Source organism: Syngnathoides biaculeatus, chromosome 11 (assembly GCF_019802595.1).
Source record: "Syngnathoides biaculeatus isolate LvHL_M chromosome 11, ASM1980259v1, whole genome shotgun sequence".
NCBI lineage: Eukaryota > Metazoa > Chordata > Actinopteri > Syngnathiformes > Syngnathidae > Syngnathoides > Syngnathoides biaculeatus.
In genome coordinates, this window is record NC_084650.1 from 20,506,039 (window position 1) to 20,531,807 (window position 25,769).

At 40.9% G+C, this 25,769-nt stretch overlaps 1 protein-coding gene across 1 annotated transcript in view; it reads left to right on the plus strand.

Moving 5' to 3' along the window:
- tenm1 (teneurin transmembrane protein 1) overlaps positions 1 to 25,769 on the plus strand; it is a 138,925-nt gene that overhangs the window by 104,225 nt on the left and 8,931 nt on the right. The window contains exons 24-33 of the mRNA XM_061834623.1: positions 2,218 to 2,305; positions 4,084 to 4,280; positions 7,952 to 8,265; positions 11,012 to 11,184; positions 14,600 to 14,844; positions 16,124 to 16,417; positions 18,060 to 18,304; positions 19,102 to 19,244; positions 23,235 to 23,446; positions 23,943 to 24,244. Coding sequence (XP_061690607.1) covers positions 2,218 to 2,305; positions 4,084 to 4,280; positions 7,952 to 8,265; positions 11,012 to 11,184; positions 14,600 to 14,844; positions 16,124 to 16,417; positions 18,060 to 18,304; positions 19,102 to 19,244; positions 23,235 to 23,446; positions 23,943 to 24,244 — 2,213 coding nt within the window. The remainder of the gene's footprint in view (positions 1 to 2,217; positions 2,306 to 4,083; positions 4,281 to 7,951; positions 8,266 to 11,011; positions 11,185 to 14,599; positions 14,845 to 16,123; positions 16,418 to 18,059; positions 18,305 to 19,101; positions 19,245 to 23,234; positions 23,447 to 23,942; positions 24,245 to 25,769) is intronic.

The window sequence follows — 25,769 nt, forward strand, 5'->3', positions numbered from 1 at the left end:
ATTTTCATGCATTGCAAAATTACCGTCATTACTTTAAACAATTTGGTGAAAACCCAGATTACGACAACATTTGAATTGACTCGAGACACACCTCTGGAAGACAAACGTGGATTCGCATAAGTCCATCCTTGGGTGTAATTTCTAGATTCCCAAAGGTACCATGTTTAGTATAAACACCTTAGCATTCTTAGTGTGTATTTATGTTATTTTATTACTTTTCTAGAGGAGGGTGTTGATGAGCACACGGGCTGCTTAATAATTGTGTGATTTATATTAATGCATACAAGTACTTCCAGAAAAAAAAATATCCATTATCTAACACAATTACAGAGTAAAGAAAATAAGTATTTGAACACCCTGCGATATTGCAACTTCTCTCACTTGGAAATCATGGAGGGGTCTGAAATTTTCACCGTAGGTCCAGGTCCACTGTGAGAGAGATAATCTGAAAAGAAAATTCCAGAAATCACAATGTATGATATTTAAATGATTTGTTTGTGTGATACAGCTGCAAATAAGTATTTGAACACCTATCAGCTAGAATTCTGACCCTCAAAGACCTGTTAGTCCGCCTTTAAAAGTCCACCTCTACTCCATGTATTATCCTGAATCAGATCCACCTGTGTGAGGTCGTTAGCTGCATAAAGACACCTCTCGATCCCAAACAATTAGTTAGACTAAAACTAGTAACATGGCCAAGACCAAAGAGCTGTCCAAAGACACCAGAGACAAAATTGTATAACTCCACACGACTGGAAAGAGCCACGGAGAAATTGCCTTGCAGCTTGATGAAAAAAGGTCCACTGTTGGAGCAATCATTAGGAAATGGAAGAAGCTAAACATGATGGTCAGTCTCAATCGGACTGGAGCCCCATGCAAGATATCACCTCGTGGGGTCTCAATGATCCTTAGAAAGGTGAGGAATCAGCCCAGGTCTACACGACAGGACATGATGAATGACCTAAAAAGACCTGGGACCACCATTCCAAGGTGACTATTGGTGTCATGGTTTGAAATCATGCATGGCACGGAAGGTTCCCCTGCTTAAACCAGCACATGTCAAGGCACATTTTAAGTTTGCTAATGAATTGCTTTGTGGTCAGATGAGACCAAAATGGAACTTTTTGGTCATAATTCCACTAACCGTGTTTGGAGGAAGACAAATGAGTTCCATCCCAAGAACACCATCCCTACTGGGAAGCATGGGGGTGATAGCATTATGCTTTGGGGATGTTTTTCTGCAGATGGGACAGGAAAACTGCAGTGTATTAAGGAGAGGATGACCACGGCCATGTATTGTGAGATTTTGGGGAACAACCTCTTTCCCTCAGTCGGAGCATTGAAGATTGGTCGTGGCTGGGTCTTTCAACATGACAATGACCCAAAGCGCACAGCCAGGAAAACCAAGAAGTGGGTCTGTAAGAAGCATGTCAAGGTTTTGGCATGCCCCAGCCAGTCTCCAGACCAAAACCCAATAGGAAATCTTTGGAGGGAGCTGAAACTCCGTGGTTCTCAGCGACAGCCCAGAAATCTGTCTGATCTAGAGAAGATCTGTGTGGAGGAGTGGCCCAAAATCCCTCCTGCAGTGTGTGCAAACCTGGTGAACAGCTACAGGAAGCGTTTGACCTCTGTGATTGCAAACAAAGGCTACTGTACCAAATATTAACATTGGTTTTCTCAGGTGTTCAAATCCTTATTTGCATCTGTATCACACAAATAAATCGTTAGAAAAATCATATACTGTGATTTCAGGATTTTTCTTTTTAGATTACCTGTTTTACCGTGGACATGAACCTACGATGAAAATATCAGACCCCTCCATGATTTCTCAGTGGGAGAACTTTCAATATCGCATGGTGTTCCAATACTTATTTTATTCACTGGACATATTACCAAAGTTGGATGTTTTGGAGACAAGGTGAGAGAGAGCAGACTTCGATGGTTGGGACATGTTCAGAGGCGAGAGAGTGAATATGTTGGTAGAAGGCTGCTGAGGATGGAGCTGCCAGGCAAAAGAAAAGGTTGATGGATGTTGTGAGGGAGGACATGAGGACAGTGGGTATTAGAGAGGAGGATGCACGGGATAGGCTTAGATGGAAAAAGATGACACGCTGTGGCGACCCCTAATGGGACAAGCCGAAAGAAGAAGTTGATATTACCATCAGTATTGGGTTGTTTTGTTGCCATGTTTGAACCAGACTTTTGAACACATTACAGGTGTCAACCAACGGGGAGATATCGGTCATCTCTGGTGCTCCTACGGACTGTGACTGCAAGATAGACCCCAACTGTGACTGCTTCTCTGGTAGGTGGTCTGTCAATTTGCGCACAAAAACAAGGCAGTCACATATCTGTGATGTGAACAGCGAAATGATTATAATAGTAATACGATAATGACATAATAATATAATGATGATGATATTATGATAGTGATTAATCTTATTTTATGTCTCATATAATTATAGTGCTAAGAACAACACGTATCTGCACTTGAAATGAACTCTTAGCCTGCTTTGGAAATACATTACATCTTACAAGCTTGATGACAAGCTGTAATTGAAGTCATCAAGTGGTCTTAAAGGAGTGATTACATCTCTCTGCCTATTTTCCACTGATTATCAATGAGAACCTCCTCTCTTTTGTCCATTTTATAATTTGCCTGTCTTTGCTCAGCCGTTCTAATTCAATTAACTTTAGTGGAAGTTCGTCTTTGAGCAATGACAATGACCTTTATGTATGCTCGGAAGTGAAACGGGAAATTGAAGGGTGTGTTCAAATTGAATATCTCTTGCTTATATAAGTGTACCTGTGTTTTTGAGATGCTTGTTTTTTTTTTTATTTTTTTTTTAAGATTTACATTGCTATGTCCTTTACAAACCTAAATATCAGTAGAAACCCTCATTAGAAAAGCCTTTAAGAGCCAATCATTTTATGGCTGACGAACGAAAAGCTGTTCCGGTATTGCAGATGAAGGTTTTCAACTGGTTGGCACATCATTGGAGGGAACCGGAAATCTAATACAAGGTTGAGAAAAGGACCAAACAAATAAGCAGATGTTTTTTTTTTGTCAGTTAGGCCAAGATTTCGATTGTAAGTGTCAGAGGATGTGATTTTATCATTTAATTCAACACATAAAAAGCTGTCAATTTTTTCCCTCCCTTTTCAAAGAAAAGGGACGTCTCCGCCATGCTACAAGCCAATGGACTGGAACCGGTCCTTTTTTTCTTGAGCTTTGCTTTGCATATTTTCAATCATGTCTTGCTGTTAACTGATGATTACACTCTTCAGAGGTTTTCCGTTTCCATGTCCTCAACACAAACACTCACATAGTCTCTGAACGTCAGCATGCACCCACAAAATACGTGTAAAGAAAGCTGCATATGTTTATTTTCTGCTATTAAATGGTAAACCCCCATCTCGGTGGCTGCACTGAACCACCAGAGGTCCTTTTCTTCCTGGCGCTGACATTTAAAGGGCTTCACCGACCGCTTATGCTGGTTTCCTACCACAACATGTGATAGCATTCAGTCAGTATCACGCTGATATGATCCATGAAGGCGGTGGTGGCACGGTGGATCAGATGGAAAGCGTTGGCCTCACAGTGCGGATGTCCCGGGTTCGATCCCGGACCCGCCTTTGTGGAGTTTGCATGTTCTCTGGGCACTCCCGTTTCTTCCCACATCCCAAAAACATCCAACATTAATTGGACACTCTAAATTACCCCTAGGTGTGATTATGACTGCGGCTGTTTGTCTCTATGTGTCATGCGATTGGCTGCCAACCAGTTCAGGGGGTACCCCGCCTCCTGCCCGTTGACAGCTGGGATAAGCTCCAGCACTCCTGTGAACCTTGTGAGGATAAGTGGCTAAGAAGATGGATGAATGGATGGATGGATGGCTGGATGATGGATCGATCAATCCAGAACATTAAGTAGCTTTTGGAGTCCCAAGTCCTGCAATAGACGGACCATGAAATCTTGTTTGCTAACTTGATTGGATGTTTGGTTCTCAAAAGTAACATTTCTGGCCGTGGTTTAGAACTCAGTCTGACATCGTGCTACTCACAAATTGTGTCTTTTCTAAGGTGACGGAGGCTACGCGCGTGATGCTCGTCTCAAAGCCCCCTCCTCTCTGGCCGTGGGTCCCAATGGCACACTCTACATCGCTGATCTAGGAAACATCCGCATACGGGCTGTAAGCCCCAACCAGCCTCAGCCTGGCCCAGCTGGACTGGTGGAGATCAGCTCCCCGTTGGACCAGGAGCTCTACCTCTTTAGCCAGGTATATAGTCCCTAATTTTGTCAATACAGCAAGGCTAGCATTAATGCAATTGTGCATCCATTTTTTTAAAAATCCTTTATTTTTATACTTTTATAGGTTATGTTTATAGTGCTTAACCTTAGTTTTGCCCCATCCAATGTTTAAAATCTCCCAATACACTGCATGTTTCACACTTTTCCCCCATAATATTTCATAACATGATAATTTAATGGGGATAACTGAGTAAACAGAATTTACTGTTGTTGTATTTGTTGCTTGTTTTGAGGGTCATTTTGACCCCAGACTTTTTTAGTGTATAAAACATATCAGTATTAACAATATTTTTCTCACACTTGTTTTGTTTTTCTGGTTTGTTTGGTTGTTTTTGTTTTGTTTTTTTTTTAATGATATTGAGGTGACAATAACATACAATTGTAAAATCATCAAAAAGTTTTGGGGCCCAAACATAATAATAATCATAATGGTGTAAGAACATTGATAGTTTACATGTTTTCTCGCCTATTTGAAAACATATTTCTTGGTATGGTTTGCTCAGACTTTCTGCTTTCTTCCAACCAAAAATCATATGTAAAGAAAGGTTTTCCATAAAAAAGCTGTTACTTCTTTTTGACCACAAAAAGTGCCATAGAGAGAATGTTTCTGATTATAAAGCATTCTCCTTTGATAAGAATGAGACCCTCAGTAGGGTTGACACCCCCACCCCCAATTAAATACCCTGTTGTTAATGTCTAAGACATAAACGTGAGCATTTCAGGCCTTTATAACAGCATCAATTGAAAAAGATTTTCTGGATTGAAAGAGGAGTGCGAAAGAGGCTTTATATAAATACATAAAGGTGTAAAAAAAACATCTCTACGCAGAAGAGGTGGCTGACAAAGACACCTACGTACATTATAGCAAATATATGTGAGTGTGCGTGTTTCTTCCAATCGTCCATTATAAAGAGACTCAATAGTTACTCCTCCAACAGATAAATAAAATCACATCTGCTTTTTGCCTTGGGGCAGCTCCACAATATTTTTTTAATGCAATATTAACAAGCGAGTTAATACGAAATTTAGCACTGACGATGCAGTGACATCTTAATGACTATTGTTTTGCATTCCAAAATAATAATAGCATTTGCCGTTTGGGGCATGGCCTTGGCATATACCTGTAAATATTTGAGTTGTCCTAGCCAAGCTTGTGCATGAACTGATGATGCCTGCTTGGATGAAAGGCGAAATGTCTTCTAAGAGAACCACAACAGTCCAGTTGCTTTCAATGCACCGAGGAAGTTTTCACAAAAGGAAAATGAATTTGCTGTTTTAAGTTTGTTCTTAATGTGGACACAAATTGTTCTAAGAGAGCTGCAATCTCTGTGTGGGGGGCTGCAAATGCAGAGCAATAACGCAATGAGTCAGGCGTGTAAAATTGTGGCTTTCCTGTATGCCCCCGCCGATTCCTGCTTTTACGCCTGTGTCATAGAGCCCCACTTCTGTTGCCTAGCAACCCTGATGAATACAGCTAATTCACAGGCAAAAGAAATTCCTCCCTGCTCAGGAAACATTTTAGGTATTTATATTGTTATACAATTGTATTAAAGCACTTTTAAGGACTTAGCTTTTAACCTCCTCTTATATTTATGAGGCAAATAAAACATGAAATAAATGTGTAGTTAATTGCAAATGATGACAGTAGTTTTCGCATTGAGTGATGCAATAAAGATAGCCTGACTGTAATACAGTTACAGTAACATATTTAACTCTTATGTACTGTAGGAAATAAAATGGATTTTAATTGTCCTGTTTATTCATTGCAACATTTTTATAGAGCGGTACTGATGTCATCTGCACACAGAGAGCTGCAGAATCAGCGCTCTATGAAATAAAACAATCCCAGTCGTGCCAATGTGTCAACTTCAATCAAGTTCATCTAAAGGAGTAACACTTCAGTAAAAAAAAAAAAACAATAACCACTCCCAATATTGTGCGACCATTATTTTTATCATGTTATATAATAAATAAATAAATAAATACTGACATACAGATATAAAGAATATGAACATAAATAAATATCAATGCGGACTCAATAGGAAGCCCATCATCATGCTCTTGAGGGTAACTTCTGGGGCTAATAGAAGACAAAAGGGTTGTCAACATATGGATTCAACAAAGCACACTTTGGGTCAGTCCCATTTCTGCCCCTGAGCTGTCCACCTTTGTCCTCCCCCTTCTCCTCACCACTTTGTTTGAAGGAGTGCGTAAGGGGAAAATGGCCCTCAGAATTTGGACAGCCCCTTACCTCCTGCAAACACACGTAGCTGTCAGAGGAGACAAAATCAACACTTTTATACAAAGTCCATGTTAGAGAGTTACTCCATGATGGTCGAAATAGCCAAATGCGGGACCTTAAAGTTCAACTGACATGCCTATATACATTGTAAAATAGATATTATTATGAAAATTACATATAATATTATTCACTTCAATGTCTATGCGAAAAAAGAGTATCATTCATGCGCAAAGTTACGGAAGTCTCACTCGACATCCCACTGGCAGCCATATTGCCTGCAACGTCATTTACAGTCGCCATTCAGAAGACGCTGTGCCACCTGCTATGGGAGAGGAACAACAGAGATTTTGGGATTTTTCCGTCACCTCTTCTGACATGGAAGCTGTTTTCGAAGAAGAAAACATCTCACAATCGATTGAAGTGACCGGAGCAATATTACCCTATCGTTTCGAGCCATATTTACATGATATGCGGATCACTTCTAACTAACAATAGACAGTATGTATGACAGTATGTAGCGTACTCAGGAGGACCAATGCCGGGCGAAGTAACTGGCCGGTGGGGGGGGGGCTCCTTTCTCCTCCCGCACGTGGCCAAACAGGCCGATTCACCTCCGCACCAGCATGCGACGAACAATGCCACGGCCGCACACATCGACACATTAGCACCCCTGATTTACATACTTTATTAAGTTATTATGGCATGGATCTTTTGTTACTAATGAGAAGATTACGTCGTCCCCCCCACCCAACTATTTTTGTTCATTGCTCTATACACACCTACCTGTCATTTAGGACCCACAAAGCTCTCGTCCTTTTTCACAACGAACCGGGTGTTTTGGAAAAGTGTGAAGAGTGAATCCATCCTCCCGAGTGTTCGAGCAATATCCAGCAATATGAGACGGCATTTTGGATAACATGAAGGAAAAAACAGTTAATTTCCTGCTGGTAAAACTGGTATAAACACACGAACCCGCCTATGTCACGTCTGTAAAAAACATCACTTCCTGCTTCGAATGCCTCGAGGATTTTCATTCCATATACAACAACATCATGACGTGCGGTGAAAAATCGGATGGGTTCATTCCGGCTGCCTTTTTTTTCATTAAAAACATACTAAAATCAAGCTTTACATTTCAGTTGACCTTTAAAGTTACTACAACATACTACATACGACAACATGACAACAACAACAAAAATTAACATTGTTCAGGTAGTTTAGTTGTAAATTTATATTTGGTTTATTTTTAATTTGACCTATTTATCACAGTAATAAGTGTTGTTGTTTTTTTTTTTCGTTTGTTTTTTACTTGAGAAAGACTTATAGCTAGTTTTTGCATGATAGGAAATAGAAATGCTAATGTGACCAAAGGTTTTTTTCTCTTTGTCCACAAACAGAATGGCTCCCACCTGTACACAAAGCACCTGATCACCGGCCACTACCTGTACAACTTCTCTTATGGTAGAGATGGCCTGCTGTCTGCAGTGGCTGGCCGTGATGCTCATGGACTCCAGGTGAAGAGGGACGCTCATGGTGTGCCAATCTGGCTGACATTACCTGGTGGACAGGTGTACCGGTTGTCTCTTAGTAACAGTGGAACACTGAGGAAGGTGTCCGCACAAGGTCACGATGTCGCTCACATCATTTACCATGGTAATACCGGTCTCCTAGCAACCAAGAGCGATGAGAACAGTTGGACCACTGTGTATGCGTAAGTTCTACACTTTTTTTCTCCTCACGTTACTTTATCTCTTGTATTGATTGCATTGTACTGTGTGTGTAGGGCATCACGAAAATGAGTTTCCTTTCACTTTTTTAATTGAACTACCTAACTACATTGAGATTTACGCTATTGACGTGTGAGCATAACTGACAAACATTGCAAGCTGATCGACATGTGGACGGGAATGTTTCTAGCATCTTGTGTGAATGTGTTTGACTTTTGTTTATGAGAGCAAGACTTGCAATAGTTCATCTGAGAGTGTTTGACTCATGTTTATAACAGCATTTGAAAACTTTTCATGAGTGCGTTTGAGTAGTGCTTAGGAGAGCAAATACTCTCGGAAATACATAATAGCGCATTTGACTTGTGTTTATGAGAAACTTTCAGTAATTCGTATGTGTGAGAGCCTTTCAAAATTAAATGTGAAAGCTAATCCTGAATTATGTCACAAGCGGCCTCCACGAAAGATATATGCGCTAGGTAACAAGTCAAGTTAGCCTGCCACTCACTTGACACTGGCATCGGATCCCCTCAGGGCAGGGAGAGACATGCAACCAGCCCACCCACATGAACACTTACAGCCATATTCTCCCATGTATCTAAGAGGGAAATGGCACAGAGTTGCACACGTTTCTCCCTGGCACATTAATGCAACTTCACGGCAGATTCTCTCTCTCAGTGGAGCAATACTAAAATGTGGACATTCCCTGTGAAATGTGGCCTTGACAGCATTCTCCCGTCAACTTAAGCACCTTTCCTCTTACACGCTTCAGAAGCTCTAGTAAGTCAAGCACCTCAGGAAGGTGTAACACCATATTGCACTTGAAGTTTAGATGCAAGTACAATATATGCCACGCATCCTCATAATATTGTAAAAGAAACATCCAGAAAGCTATCAAATGTATTTATACAGCCACTTTTAGGTTTTTTTTTTTGGTTACATTTTCCTGGTTTTATTTTATTTCACTGTATTTTTATGCAGTATTACAATATTGATGAACAACTACCGTATTTTCTGCACTATAAAGCGCACCGCATTACAAGCCACACGTTCAATGCATGGCCTATATTAAAACTTTTTTTCATATATAAGACGCACCACATTATAAGCCTCACCGCATTCTAAGGTGCATAGAATAGATGCTACAGTAGAGGCTGGGGTTATGTTATGCATCCATTAGATGGAGCTGCACTAAAGGCTCAATACTGATCCTTATATAAGGCGCACCCAATTATAGGGCGCATCGTCGGCTTTTGAGAAAATTAAAGGCTTTTAGTTGTCCCTTATAGTGTGGAAAATATGGTAACTCTCTGTATTAAGATGAAGACTCAGTTCTCTAGCCAGACCAGTCACCCTCTGACCACTGCTGATAATTTCAATAATTTACTGTAGAGCAAGTTCCCCAACCACCATGCGTGGCCGCTCAGAGAGACTGAAGAAAATCACATTTTATTGAGTTGATCAAAGCGACACCGTGAGTAAGCCATTCCAGCATGTCGGTTGGGATATTTAATGGTGGACATTTATTTTTTTGCCCTTTTTTCACAATTGTCACCCACAACTCTGAAAATAGATTCTGTTTTAATGTTCACGGGTGGCATTAAACGACAAGCGTTTTGAGTTTTTAAGAGAGGACTAGCGCATTGAAGAAAAAAATTACAGGGCAGCCACATATTAAAATGACTGCAGTCATGGTAATATGCTATGTTTATTTAGTTTTCATTTATTTCTATAGTGTTGTATCAAAATATGTATTAGTGTAACTGGTCCGTGGTGCAAAAAGATTGGGGACTGATAAAGTTCCAAGAGCACGGTAGTAGGTACAACCTTTACTATTGCTGGACCTCCAGGTTTGCATAAGAACAGTATTTGGATTGAAAGAAAAAAAAAAATGCTCTCCTACAAAGTGCAACTGGAGCTGCCAGTCAGAGCATTCCGCTTTGCCAAACACACTTCTGCTGATGTAAATTACTTTAAAATTTCAATTGTATGTACTTGAGCTTTTCCATGTCTGACATTCACAAGACTCAGGAAAAGTATAGATTCCAGGATCACCTCTCTGTGGTCGCTGTATCAGGTTGGGAGAATGTGGTGAAATGAAAAATGCTCAAACACAGGTGCTTAAACAAGGGATTTACACACATGGGAGATTATGGCCTTTCCAGATTACCTGGATCTCATTTTCATTATGTCCTCCTACTGATGTCACAACCAAAAAAAAACGCATCCACACTGAGGTTTCACAGAATGGTCATCATTTTATCAAGCTGCATTTTATTAAACCAAGTTGAACAGCACTTATTTGTTCATACAGTATATCAAGAATGGTTTGTCGAGTTCGTCAATACAAAACCAAAGAAAGGAGACAGGACATATACATTTTCTTTCTGAAATGTAGAGAAGTAAAAATGAATATTGCCAAAGACAGTATATAAATACAGTAAAATGTGGACACATGAACATTCTGCTTGAGAACAGTCTCATACCTGCACTTCTCTGCAGTGCCTTGATATTTTATGGGTTCAGTTTAACAGATAAAGTACGCACACACATCTGTCTGAATTATTTACCGTCTCACAGCTGGATAATTGCATATATGAATCAAAGCTGACACTCGTATGTGTGTAAACGTGACGTTATTGTGTGTATACACAGCATGTGTGTGTTTAATTTGTCCAACTGGCACATTCTGTGCACGTTTGTCCATCATCAGCTTTGTGTTTATCCTTGCAGGTACAACAACGAAGGACGCGTGACCAACATCACCCTCCCGACTGGTGATGTGCGCGGTTTCCAAGGCAACCTGGAGCGCTGGTCTCGGGTTGAGGTTGAAGCATCCAACCGAGAGAACTTTGTCACCAGTACGAACCTGTCTGCCAGTGACACTATCTACACATTCAAACGAGGTATAAAGTCATTGAATTCTGTGCCCACAGGCTGGAAGAAGAATATTTTTCACATCGGTGCCAAAATTGCTGAACTGTAAGAAAATGGAGTAGCTGACATGAAACCAAATATTGGGGCCACAGATGTAATGTTTCCATATTTATGACTGACACATGAAAGATCATAGAATCACCCTCATGTCTCTGCCCTCATCTTCTCCACTAATATCCTGCAAAAACATTTATGTGTCACCGGGGGGGTCGACCAAACATTCATAGCTCTGTAAGAAAGGGAGCCTGCGAAGTTATAAATGATGTTTAAACATTTATGATGGGCAAACAGCAAAAATGTGGTTGTTTTTTTTTTTAGCTTTCAATAGCTTTGTTTTTGCTCACTCCTTCTCTACTCTTTCATTGTTTTGAGTAACACAGCACTGAAGGAGGATTTATCTCTCTTTAAAAATAAATTTACATGCATTTAATCGGAACTTTTTCTTCCTTGTATATTGTCATGGTCAAATTTTCTTAGATTTGACATTTGCCAGCAAGAAAACCTTTGTTTGTTTTTTTCCAATCTGAAATTTGATGCCTTTTATTGATCTAAAATACATTTAATTCATTCTTTTCCCATGCTACGTATCCTCAAAATGGTCGCGGGAGTGCTGGAGCCTATCCCAGCTATCTTTGGGCAGGAGGCAGGGCACACCCTCAACTGGGTGTCAGCCAATCACAGGGCATGTAGAAACAAGCAGCCATTCACATCCAAAATCACACCTTGGGGCAATTTAGAGCATCCAATGAATGCATGTTTTAGGGATGTAGGAGTAAACCGGGGTGCCCAGTGAAAACCCGTGCAGGCACGTGGAACACGTGCAAACCCCACACAGGCGGGGCCGGGATTTGAACCCCAGTGCTCAGAAGTGTGAGGCCAACACTCTAGCCAGTTGGCTCACCGTGCCACCTCAATTCATTCAGTCATCAATATTTATACACAAAGCTAGTGTACACTGGGGCTTTTCCAAGCCCAATCTGACCCATGTTTGCTCAAAATGTATTTTGGATTCAGCATTATTGGCAATATTTTGGTGACTAGCGCATGCCAAGCCCGTGTTTGTCCTATCTCTGCAGGGAGATGGGCATGAGCAAGATTTGGTAATTTCTTGTAACCGACTTCGATCCTGTCCAATCGCGGTGACTTTTTTCATCCCCTTTAAAATGGAAATCGAATGCTTTGCATGAACAGTGTATCCAATAGGTCACATAATGTGTACCCTATTTTGACAATGTGATGTTAAATCCTCTCTCATTTAATAGTGTTTTGATAAGATTTTTATCGACAATGACGGATTTTCAGGGGCCTGCCATTTTCGCGAGTCATGATATACCTGGGTGTATGTGATGTGTACCGTGCCATTCGAAACGCTCGATTACATGGGACACCATTATGCCCAGTGCTGATTTCTCTGATTTATCATCATCTGATGAAGAAATAGCAGTATCGGTTGATCGGGAAGACTGAGGAATACTTCCATACAGATTTGAACCTGTGGCTGTAATTAATGTTGAATATTCGGATTGTTCTTCGGTGGAATGACGCAGAGTCTGACTACTCAGAGGCCTATGCGCGACATAAGTGGGTAAACAAAGGCCCCCTGAAGCTCCCAGCAGCCGTGGATGGTTCTTCGGACAGGAATCACGCGGAGTCTGAGGATTGAGCTCCGGCGGCGGGCCGCGAGCCGAGTTTACAGGTAGAGGATGTTGGGCATCATGGTGTCCCATGTAATCCAGCGTTTGGAATGGCACGGTACACGTCACATATGCCCACGTAGAGCATGTGACTCCCGAAAATTGCAGCGCCCCTGAAAAATTCGTCTTCTTCTTTTCCTTCCGGCTTGTCCCGTTAGGGGTCGCCACAGCGTGTCATCTTTTTCCATCTTAGCCTATCTCCTGCATCTTCCTCTCTAACCCCAACTGCCCTGATGTCTTCCCTCACCACCTGAAAAATTCGTACTTCTCGCTAAAAATCTTCTCAAAACACTATTAAATGAGAGAGGATTTAACATCACATTATCAAAATAGGGTACAAATTACATGACTTATTGGATACACTGTTCATGCAAAGCACTGGATTCCCCCGTCAAAATCAGCACAAATGAGCACAAATTGAGAGCTAATTTTATTTTAGGCCTGCTAAACATCAGTTGAAAAGGGTTTATGACATTAAAACTTCACCATAAGCATTCTACCAAACTTGGAAGGATCTGGAGAAATTTTTAGGTGGGCTTCAGCTTCGCAACTCCCGTCGCCATCTTGTTTTGCTTGAGGTTGTAGTGCGTGTGAGTCACTGACTGGCTAGTGCTGTTTGTTCAGAGTCAGTTATAAAATAATAATAAGAATTCAAATTAAATTGGACGGATGGGAAAAGAGAGGGATATTTTTTTAATGATATGGCCCAAAGACAGTTATACATGAAAAAAAGTGTTTTTTTTTAAACTACAAACTCCCTTTAATCAACCATTAAATGTCAAACAAGCTCTCAATACATTTTGAAGAGATTTGTTGTTCACACTTTGACAATTATAACGGAAATAATCCTAGCCCAGTTCCAAATTGCTCAAAGAGATCATAGTTACTCTGTGTGCATGGAAAATGAGTAGTACCGCATGTAAGTGTTAAAGAAAGATACTATTTAGAGGTTTGCTCTTTAAAAGGGCAGACGCCATTGGAGTTGTTTTTATGACCGCAGGAAAAATGATTGAAGGTAGAATTGGAAATGGGAGAACATGAGAGTTCATGGACATCTTGGGAGGACTTTTTTTTTTTTTTTTGCAAATACATGCATGAAGGTATTTCCAGAATGAGGAATCTTCTTTGGAAGAGATAGACTGCTCCCCCCATCCTTTAGTTCTTGAAACCGTCAGCCCCTCTGAGGCACTGACACGTACAAAATGTTTCATGAGGGATAGAAGTGTCAACCCAATTTACTTGCTCCTTTATGGGTTTATTATTATTATAGCATTTATCAGATCATTGTGTTTTGAAAAGGAGGCAAATGTGACAACGAGCTTGAGTAGTCTGTGCAGACTGAGAAGTTCTAAAAGATTTTGTGGATAAGATTGCTTTCCGAGAAACTGCCAAATGTGTGAAATACTGTCACACCCATCAACACCACATGGAACATACTTTTTGTTTTTGACCAGATTTTTTTTTTGCTTTCTTCTCCTACACAGTTTTCAAGCACCCCTTAATTCATGATATGGACTGTGGCTTCAACTTCTTTTTTTTTTCCCTATATCAAGTTTGTTGTTGTTAAATGAGAAACACAAACCGATCTCTTTCATTCTCTTTGTTGCTGCACATTTCCATTGCGTACATGTGGTTTGTGTGTGTGTTTGTGCGCATGCGTGTGGTTTCACACCCATCAATCGACACACAGACCATGCGCAGAGTTCTTACAAAGTCAACGCCGATGGCTCCTTCTTTGTGTCGCTGGCCAGCGGGATGGAGCTCTCCCTCAGCACGGAGCCCTTCCTCCCGGGAGGTGTTGGCGGTGGAGTCAGCCCAACCGCCAGCCGCTGTAACATCAGCCTGCCCGGTGACCACGCCCCCAGCCTCATCGAATGGCGGCAGAGGAAGGAGCAGAGCAAGACTAACTACACCACTTATGAGCGCAGACTCAGGGTAAAATGCTAAATCACCACAAAAACTACGTTTCTGTGTAGTTTTGGCAATGTAAAACATACATACAAGGCATCCATTATCTGAGCCGCTTATACTCACAAGGGTCGCAGGAGTGCCGAAGCCTGTCCCAGCTGTCATCAGGCAGGAGGCGGGGTACACCCAGAACTGGTTGCCAGTAATGGAAAAATTTAAAAATTGAAGTAAAGCTTTAAGTGAAAAAAAATTACAAATACATGGTTTTTACTCTTTATGAATTGCAGCCGTTGTACTACCACCATTTTCAGTGACTCAAAAGCACTTCACAATTTGTGGACTTGTGAAAGGACCTTCTCTTGGCTGTTTTTTTTTTTTTTTGTAACAACCATTAGTCACATCAGCAGACCTTCCATCCATCCATCCATCCATGCATCCATTTTCTTAGCCACTTATCCTCACGAAGGTTGCAGGGACTGCTGGAGCCCATCCCAGCTGTCAACAGGCAGGAGGCGGGGTACACCCTGAACTGGTTGCCAGCCAACTGCAGGGCACATCGAGACAAACAGTCGCACTCACAATCACACCTAGGGGCAATTTACAGTGTCCAATTAATGTTGCATGTTTTTGAGATGTGGGAGGAAACCGGAGTACCCGGAGAAAACCCACGCAGGCACAGGGAGAACATGCAAACTCCACACAGGTGGGTCCGGGATTGAACCCAGGACCTCAGAACTGTGAGGCCAACACTTTACCAGCTGACCCACCGTGCCGCCGTCAGCAGACCTTGATATACTTAAAATACTGATAAACTGGACAAATCATTCAATCTACAGTATACAGCATCGTAAATCAGTCCAGTAAGACTTTTAAAAACTTTGGGCGAATGAAACACATTTGTTATGAGTGACTGTTCTCAAAACTCGCAAAGCATGCGTCAACAAATAAGTCGCAAACAATCATGTACAATCATACGAAAGTGACACCTCTCTTCTTGAGTGGAATTAGTCATGCCATGACAAGAGCATAATAATAGTTTCCAAAGAAAATGAAACTTCAGGTGTAATAATTGATTGTTATGCTTCATTTGCACACGGTTTACTGTAAAATGTCACTTCTGATTAATCTCAAGTCATGAAAGTTATAGCACAGATTTATATATCCCTGTGTCTTATGACCTTTAATTCTTGATTAAACAGGAGTTAGGTCAAAATGTTGGGTGAAATATTATTGTTCCATTTTATTTTATTCTGTTCACTTTGGCCATCTCGCCTCAAGCTCACACTCCTTCTTGTTGACTTCTCAGGCACATAACAGGAACCTGCTGTCCATAGATTTTGATCAGAGCACAAGGGTGGGCAAGATCTACGATGACCACAGGAAGTTCACCCTGCACATTCAGTACGACATCCACGGCCGGCCTGTGGTCTGGTCTCCGAGTAGCAAGTACACCGAAGTAAATGTCAGCTACTCCGGAGGTGGACTTTTGTCAGCCATCCATCGCGGAGAATGGTTTGAACGTCTGAAATATGAGAACGACAAGGTGGTTTCTAGAGCCTGGGTCAATGGAAAGATATGGAGCTACACATACATAGACAAAGTAAGATCTGAGTAGATGTTTTCATAATCGCATTAGAATTACTCACCCATTTCCATTAACTGAAAACACAACTTTGCTGTTTTTCTCTTTATAATTAAGGTTAACGTCAGTTTTTACGACTTCATTTTTACAAACTGTAAATGTTTGGAAATGTGGTTTCAATGTTTGTAATCCTTCATCTTGACGTTTTATCTTGAAGCATTCTGTACATGACAAGACAAATTTGTTACAATAATGAAAGTGACAGTGTCGAGCCATGGAGCTTTAGGTTTGACTGGGGGTTCAAGAATCTGTGTTGACTGAAAATGGGTTTACATCTTATAAACTTTATCATGCATGTCATACATGAACCTAATTGGTCATAAGCAGGCAGTGAATACCAACAAGTGTGCCAAATTAAGATTTAATTTACTTTTCTTAAACTCATTTTTAATGAAACAGCATTCATTCAGAAATATAATCAGTGTCAGGTTTTTATATAAAAATTCTGATTTTAACTATTATATGATACAGAAAATTTTGAAATAGATAAGATCAACTTTTACAATTATTTTACCATTATTTTGCCAAAGATGAAATGGAATAATATTTTTACAGAACATTATTTCCCCACCAGTGTGTGGAAACTTATGGTTGCCATAAAATTGTAAAAATACGGGGAAAGAAATGACATTGTTTTGTTTTATTGCGCGGATAAGTACTAAAAAAGATGCCTTTGAAATATAAAAAAAAAAGTGAATTTAAAAAGTTTACACACCCTTGTTCAGATGTAGGATTTTGTGATTTAGAAAAGTGAGACCAAGATTAATAATTTCAATAAAATAAAGTTAATGTGACATAACTTATTTAAAAACAAGGAAAATGAAAAAAAATGTGTTCGCACAGTTGTGACCTCTCATAACTGGGGATGTGGTCATCATTTTGCCATAATTAATAATAATGCCTCTGATGAAGTCCCAATAAAAATTCAAATAACCAAGTAGGTTTTTCCTGACATTTTTGTAGCCACATCTTACATCAAAAGCCATGTTCTATGAAGAGCTTCCACAACAGCAGATGGATCTCATTGTTTCAAGGTGTGAGTAGCAGAATGAAGTCATTATTGTTTAATACCTGGACAACAATCTCCTATCTTCTGTCCCAACTTTGATGTAAGGTGGTAAGATGGAGGGCTTCTTCGGCAAAAAATAAAATAACACTTGAACTTGACCAAACGCATATGGGAAAATGAATTATGATGCTGACTGCGTTTGTATGGGTGTGACTGTCATTGGTTCATTCTAAACACATTCCCAGGTACACAAGGGTGTGCAAACTTCTGCCATTGTAGTATCTCTGTTTTTTATTTTTCCTTCCCCTTGCTAAAATACCTCCTTTTTTATTGAGTTGTACAGGTTATACAGTATGTCACTTTAATGGAGGAAAAAGTATTAAAATGATTTATCTTGGTCACATTTTCTTTTAGATTAAAAAAACAGACAGAGTGTAAGGACTTTTTTTTTTTTTTTATCGTCTGGACTGTAAACAGTCACAATAAGTACCACAAATAAAAGCAAACGGTTAATAAAGAAGCAGGTCAGTCCAAATGGAGAATGACTCTGAATGTGCAGCTCATCGCATCTGTCTTCTCGTGTTCTTGCAGTCGGTCATGCTGCTTCTGCACAGCCAACGGAGATACGTCTTTGAATACGACCCGACTGACCGACTGATGGCAGTCACGATGCCCAGCATGTCTAAGCACAACCTGCACTCGCTCCTGTCCATTGGCTACTACAGGAATACGTACACGCCTCCTGATAGCCTGGCGTCCTTCCTGCAGGACTTCACCCTGGACGGGAGGCTGCTCAGGACTCAGTACTTGGGAACGGGACGCAGTGTCATCTACAGGTACTAAATAAGTCTTAAAAATAGATTCAGATAATGGATGGATGTATAGTGGTGACACCAGGGTGTCGACACGCTCTCAGATCATTTACAATTTGCATCGACATCTATCGTGAGTCAGATGTCCCTAGAAATCATAGTCATTAGTCTGATAGGGAGACTGATTAAACCGTTTTATCATCATCATCATCATCATCATCGTCATCAGCACCAACAGCAACAGCAGAGGCAGCTGTAACAGCCTCTGCTGATCTAATTTTAATGGTAAGTGGAGGACAGGTCGAGGTAGTGTTGTGACATTTGAACTTTATCTAACACTTCGTTTGCATGACGGGGACCCTTCAATAAATAAATGTTCACATGTTCAAGATTTGAAAGCCCATAACTTCTACGGCACTAATTCGACTGATTGACGGATTTGACTTTATTTTGATTATAAATAAATAAATAAATAAAGTGGTACGACTTGCTCTTTAATCATCCAAATGGGTTTTAAGCATTTTAGGAACCAGCATTTGGAGAAAATGAAGGCGCAAAGGGGCACAAAAAAGAATCTGTTCGAAACATTTACCAAAAAGTTCAAATTATAGAATAGTTCATGGTTTGCTGTATAATATTTTTTGGGCTTCACAGAGTCAAACATCACATTGATTTATCAACCAATTAATAGTATTTCCCATTAACTTATGTATTGTTGTGTATGTTCCAATATGATCATGTAACATAATCAACATATGACTACACACGATTTAACAATTAACGTGTGTTTTTTTTTTTGTTTTGTTTTTATCCCCCCCAAGGTACACACCAGCAGCGCGTCTTTCCGAGGTGACATATGACTCCACCCTGGTGACCTTCACTTACGACGAGGCCTCTGGCAGTGTCAAAATCATCCATCTCACCCATAATGGCTTCATAAGCTCGATACGATACAGGCAGACAGGTACTCGTGCACTTAGAGCGATGCTCGGCGACACGTTCAAATATTCACAGTGTGCATCTGCAATGTGACATGACTGTGGGATCCAACGTTCAGGAGGTGGAAACAAAAATTGCAAAAGTGTGAATAAGAACGAGAATGTGTGCAAAGGCTGTTAACACGAAAGCTTAACAGTAGACCACTCACTGTGCAGCTGCAGATTTTGCATATCTGAAAATGAAACAAAAACTTGCCCACCGGCCTAAGAAGTAATTGGGAGAGTATGATGTTGAAATTATGTGAAATGCTCTGTTTTATCTTATCTCTCTCTATATTGTGCACATTACAACAAACATGAAGGCGCTATTGATATTGCTACACTGCTGTCTTCATTTTTGACACAAATAGATTTTTTTAATGCTAAGTTTGACATTATACCATATTCAGATTGAAATCAAAACGATTTGAACTGAAGTGAAGAAGCTCAGAAATCCAAGTGATGTGCAATGATTATCTTTTATTGAGTATTTTTTTGTTATGTAGACTAAAACTGTTCATTTTTGCATGCTGAGCATTGGACAGTGTTTCATCTAACAAATAAAGCTAACAATTTTTATTATCCATCGATCAATTTTCTTAGCCGCTTATCCTCACAAGGGTCGCGGGGAGTACCGTAGCCTATCCCAGCTGTCAACGGGCAGGAGGCGGGGTACACCCTGAACTGGTGCCAGCCAATCAAAGGCCACATAGAGACGAACAGTCGCATTCACAATCACACAATCACACCTAGGGGCAATTTAAATTGTCCAAAAATGTTGATTGTTTTTGGGATGTGGGAGGAAACCGGAGCGCCCGGAGAAAACCCATGCTGGCACGGGGAGAACATTCAAACGCCACACAGGCGGGTCCGGGATTGAACCCGGGACCTCAGAACGGTGAGGCCAATGAGCGCTGAAAAACATTTTCCTAATTTGTCCTTTTCCACGCATTCAAAAAATATGTATAACTGTGTGGTGGTTTCTGTCTTATCAACTCATTTTGGATCCTGTTTGTTTGTCTTGGACCATTTCCAGCATTTTGGCAGTGAGATTCTTTGGTGTACAGCAGAGGTCACCAATGTGGTGGCCATGGGTACCAGGTAGGCCCCAAAGACTACATTAGTAGCCTGTGGGCCTTTTCTAAGAATAGCTCACCAGACCACTGATGGGAGATAATTTTCTCGGACTGTTGTCGAAGTGATCACTTGTCAATGCGATTCAAAGAAGCAAAGCGTTGCATATTGATATTTATCAGTTTCCCTAATTGTTGTGAGAAATCATTCATATGTTCAGTGCCTTCAGTGCTCATATGTTCAATTCCTAATAAAAAAAATAAAAAAACAGAAGAATAACATATCAGGCGGCATGGTGGCTCAGCTGGTAAAGCATTGGCCGCACAGTTCTGAGGTCCTGGGTTCAATCCCGGCCCCGCCTATGTGGAGTTTGGATGTTCTCCCCGTGCCTGCGTGGGTTTTCTCTGGGCGCTTCGGTTTCCTCCCACATCCCAAAAAACATGCAACATTAATTGGACACTCTAAATTCCCCCTAAGTGTGATTGTGAGTGTGACTGTTTGTCTCTATGTGCCCTGCGATTGGCTGGCAACCAGTTCAGGGTGTACCCCGCCTCCTGCCCCTTGACAGCTGGGATAGGCTCCAGCACTCCCCGCGACTCCGTGAGGATAAGCGGTGAAGAAAATGGATGGATGGATAACATATCATGAAAGTTTGTATGACCAAATATATTTTAAGTGTCAATCAAGCAGATACTCCTTTCCATTATTCAGTACCCAATATATATCTGTCATTTTCAATCGCTTTGTTGAGCCCTGGCATATAGAAATGGCACTTTTTGTTGTGTGGACCTTCACCGGGAGCCTGTTGACAACAGTTTTGCGATTTCATTCTTTTCGCACAGTGCTGTGCCGTTTGCACTCTTGCAGCATTGGCCAAGATAATTTTGCGGAAAATATCGGCACTTTTGGAAATGTTTTGTTCACAATGGTACAATTGTAAGAACCTTCACCCTAACTTCTTATACTTGGTTGGTGTCAACTTAGAAATTAATGCCACCCAGAAGAGCTATGGAGAGGAAAGGGAGCCAGTAAAACAGTCAAAGAGGAAATCCAGTGCTTTGCATGAACAATGTATCCAATAGGTAATGTAATATGTACTCTATTTTGACAATGCGATGTTAAATCCTCTCATTTAATCGTGTTTTGAGAAGATTTTTATTGACAATTGTGAATTTTTAGGGGCGCTGCCGTTTTTGCGATTCACATGACTTACGTGCATGGACGTGAGGTGTAAGGTGCCGCACCAAAGGCTCGATTACGTTGTGCCCACTACATATTACATTATCTATTGAATACATTGTTCATGCAAAGCACTGGATTTCCCCTTTACGTATTCTAAATCAAGAGAGAGGACGAAATGTGGCACATTTGAGCAGTCTTTCTTGATGTGTATTGGTTGAAAAACAGACAAACTATTTTGCTGTAGAAAAACCGTGGTTGTTTATTTACATTCAAAGTCATCTTTAGGCTAACGTGAGGAATTTTGAAGTGGGTGGCATGGCATGAGTGGCGCTGAGAATTGTTAACCGGGGAGGAGGGGTGTGGCGCTGAAAATTTGAAAGCGGGATCGGGAAGGGTTGAAACAATCGATCCATGACCTCCCTGTCATGACGCCCCCTGTTGTTAGAACCATTTTTGGTATTTAAAGAAAAAAAGAGAAATAACCCACCTGCAAATAATCACTCCAAATTGAGAACAATTTATAAACTCATTGCTCAGTTGATGCTCGATTTTAGGTAAAATCATTTCCGAACATATCACAGTGGGTTGTGAAGCCATGTAGTGAATTACTGCCCGCTGTGCTGCTTTTATATTACCGTTTTTAACATTGGTGGAAAATCTTTCTCATCCCACATACACAAAGTCATTTTTATGTAATTCTGCCCTTAGCATGTAGCTGTTGATGACTGATATAGCATACATTTTGTTGTTTGTCTTTATTATTCTGCTGTTGTGCCTGACATGGAAGAGTCTGGTTAACAGTCACTGGGTAAACGTGGTTCACGAATGTGCAGGACCGAGTGTGTGTTTATGGCCGCGTGTTGTTGTGTGTTTTATCTTTTTGCCCTCAGTGTGAAAAGATTTCACCTTCCTTTAACTGATCTCATTTCAGCAGAGCAAACAGATGTTCGAAGTGAGGAGAGATAGTGGTAATTGTCAACTTGAGAGGAGACAGCGAAGAGCTGAGACTTTAAAAAAAAAGGGGGGGGGGTATATGTGAGAGGAAAAAATGAGCAAAAGGGATGTGGAAAGATGACAGCTCTAGAAGCGAGATGAGCAGACTGCGAGTTCCCTTGGGTTGTCGAAAAGCCTGCTACTCACTCTGGAGGAATCTACCATGTCCTCATTTGTGGAGGTGTAGATTCAATATTACATAGAAAATAAAAACAGAGGACGCATTGATGATCCAGCTCTCAAGTCTGCTAAGCCAGGCGCGTATTCATTTTAAATGCAATTAGAGTCTTCTCAAATGGTGCTGTAATGCTGTTTCATTAACAGGGCCCCCCTTCCCCCTCCCCCCCCTCAGTGGATGCTGAGTGGGAGAAAGATATTAGCCTACCAATGTTGAAGTTGATGTTCTGACATTAAAGAGCACATTGGCCCATCATGGCTATTGTCTTTAGACTTCATTATCTGTCCATATTAAAGGTCAGCACTGGAAATGCCAGAGAGGTGTGCGAGTAGTTACAAATGAATGGATTGCACTATCGCATTGCTTTTTATGATGTTGAACTCTCCGTCCATTGAATTGATTAGATATGCTCAACTGGGTGGCGTGATGGTCGACGGGGGGACTTTTGTGTGCGCGCACGTGCGTGTGTATTTGCGTACGCGTGTGTGTTTAGCTAACGCCTCTGTTTTTTTTTTTTTTTTTTTTTTTTTTTTTTTTTTTTGTGGGCTAGGTCCACTGACCAGCCGGCAGATCTTCCGCTTCAGTGAAGAGGGATTGGTCAACGCCAGGTTCGACTATAGCTATAATAACTTCCGAGTGACCAGCATGCAGGCCGTCATCAACGAGACTCCCCTGCCTATCGATCTGTACCGTTATGTTGACGTGTCTGGGCGGGTGGAGCAGTTTGGCAAATTTAGTGTCATCTTCTACGACCTCAACCAGGTAAATTTCTGGCCTTTGATTTCTGGTCACAGTGGGAATTTTCTAAAACTTTTCCCCTCACTCAGTGTTCTTTTGCTGTCTTCAATGGTTAACTGCTTTGTTTTTGGTTTCTATAATTGTTTGTTCATAATATTATATAATGAAACCTTCACGGTCAAACACAATCAGTTTGAGTTTCATCTTGTAGTGCCTGCCGCAATCTGGTAACATTTAAGTAACATTTAATTGGTTACACAATTTAAAAACATAGCTGAAAGAAGCAAAATAATGGAATAATATGCCTTAACTTTGATAGCAGATGACATTTCCGTCGATCTTTTCGCTTCTGATGAACTGGAATGTCCAGGCAGTTGGAGATCACATTTCGCTTTGGCATGGACTGTCTAGCCCGAGAATGTATTTTATCAAACTAATCATAATAACATGTTGGTTTTGTTTTAACTTCACACTTATTTTGACTTTGAGTACTCCTGGCTAACAATCTGCCATTTCCTAGGTGATCACGACACATCTGATGAAGCACACCAAGGTGTTTAATTCATACGGCCAAGTGGTGGAGGTCCAATACGAGATTCTCAAATCTATCGCCTATTGGATGACCATCCAGTATGACTCTGCAGGGCGTACAACCACCTGTGACATTAGGGTGGGCGTGGACAGCAATGTGACCCGATACACTTATGAGTACGACGCAGACAGCCAACTGCAAAGTGCCGCGGTCAATGAGCGGCCTCAGTGGCGCTATAGCTACGACCTCAATGGGAACATCAACCTGCTTAGCCACGGCACCAGTGCACGGTAAGGCGCTATTGCTGGTGCTTTTTAGATAACATCTGCTTCAGATTGACCATCACAATGCATCTCCAGACACATGATAGAGCTAAGTCTTCCATCTATCCGACTATTTTCTACACCGCTTTTCCTGTTCAAGTGTGAATGTGAGTGTTAACAGTTGTGTAGAATGTCTGGGGACCAATGCAGAAAAAGGGATAGCTGACTTGATGACGTGATTGTTTGAAGGTGAACTTCCTACCTTGGTTTTTCTTTATGTCTGGTGTCTTCAGACAAAAATTAAATACCGTAATGTGCGGCCTACAGTGCGCACCGGATTATAGGCCTCACCCAGTACTTTACTGTGTAAAAGCTGCAAGTGCCCACATTGAAACCCACATCGAAACACGAGATATTTACAAAGAAAGACGGTACACAGAAAGAGGTTTTAATACCTTACCTTAGTTTAACATAGCAACAACATGGTAGGACGAACAGGGCTGGTTAAAAAAAAACAAAAAAACATACCGGTATAAAAAAAAGGAAAAAAAAAACAGCCACGGCATCTACACAGTAGCCACACGATAGCACAGCACTAACTAACTAAAAAGCACTAACTAAAAATAAAAAAAACATACCTAATCACTGAGACGCGGCAGTACCACGGTGCTAACAGGGCCAGATAAAAAAACGTACCGGTAAAAATCACTGAGACGTGGCAGTATCACAGCAGCACAGCACTAACGCTAGGGGAGCGCTAACAGGGCCGTTTGAAAAAAAAAACATACCAATAAAAGTCACTTCCTCAGCTCCACTGGTCTCACTCTTACCTTTTCAGCTCGAGTGCCCCCTTGTGGCCTTTGTAAGAAATGCACAAATTAGCCACGTCACCACATAAGCCGCAGGGTTGAAAGCGTGTGAAATAAGTCATAGTTTATAGGCTGGATATTACGGTATAGTATATATAATATATTTTATTTTATCTAAACACGAGTGAAGCCTAAACATTGGCTATTGTCATTTTTGGATGTTGCGCAGTGACATCTTGCGTTTAAAAAAAAAAAAAAAGATGCTGTTTACATTTAAAGTTCCCATGGGTGCTATTTCATTGCCAAGGAGAAAGTGCTTTTATTCATTTTGACAAATGCAAATGTAGGTTGTGCATACACTGGTTTGGCCAGCAACCAGACCAGGATGCTTGCCACCTCGCACTCAGACTGAGGTGAGATAGGGTCCTGCTTATTTGTGACCTGGAACAGGATAAGTAGCAAAAAATTAAAAAATGACCAACGTTTATGACAGCATTGCAATATATCTGAACAATAATGCTGTGCAGACACTGGCAACAAATATTTAATACTCTTTATACAGGATATATATGAAAAATACAACAAAGAGGTGTGATGACTGGTCCACCCATGCTGTATTTATAGACCACTGCAATAAATTTGAAATGGCCTTTTCCTCATTATAAGCTGAAGTTATTTTTTTCAAACAGTTAATTTAACGTTCAAGTTAACCACAGACCTTCGACATTCAGTTCTAGTAGCCA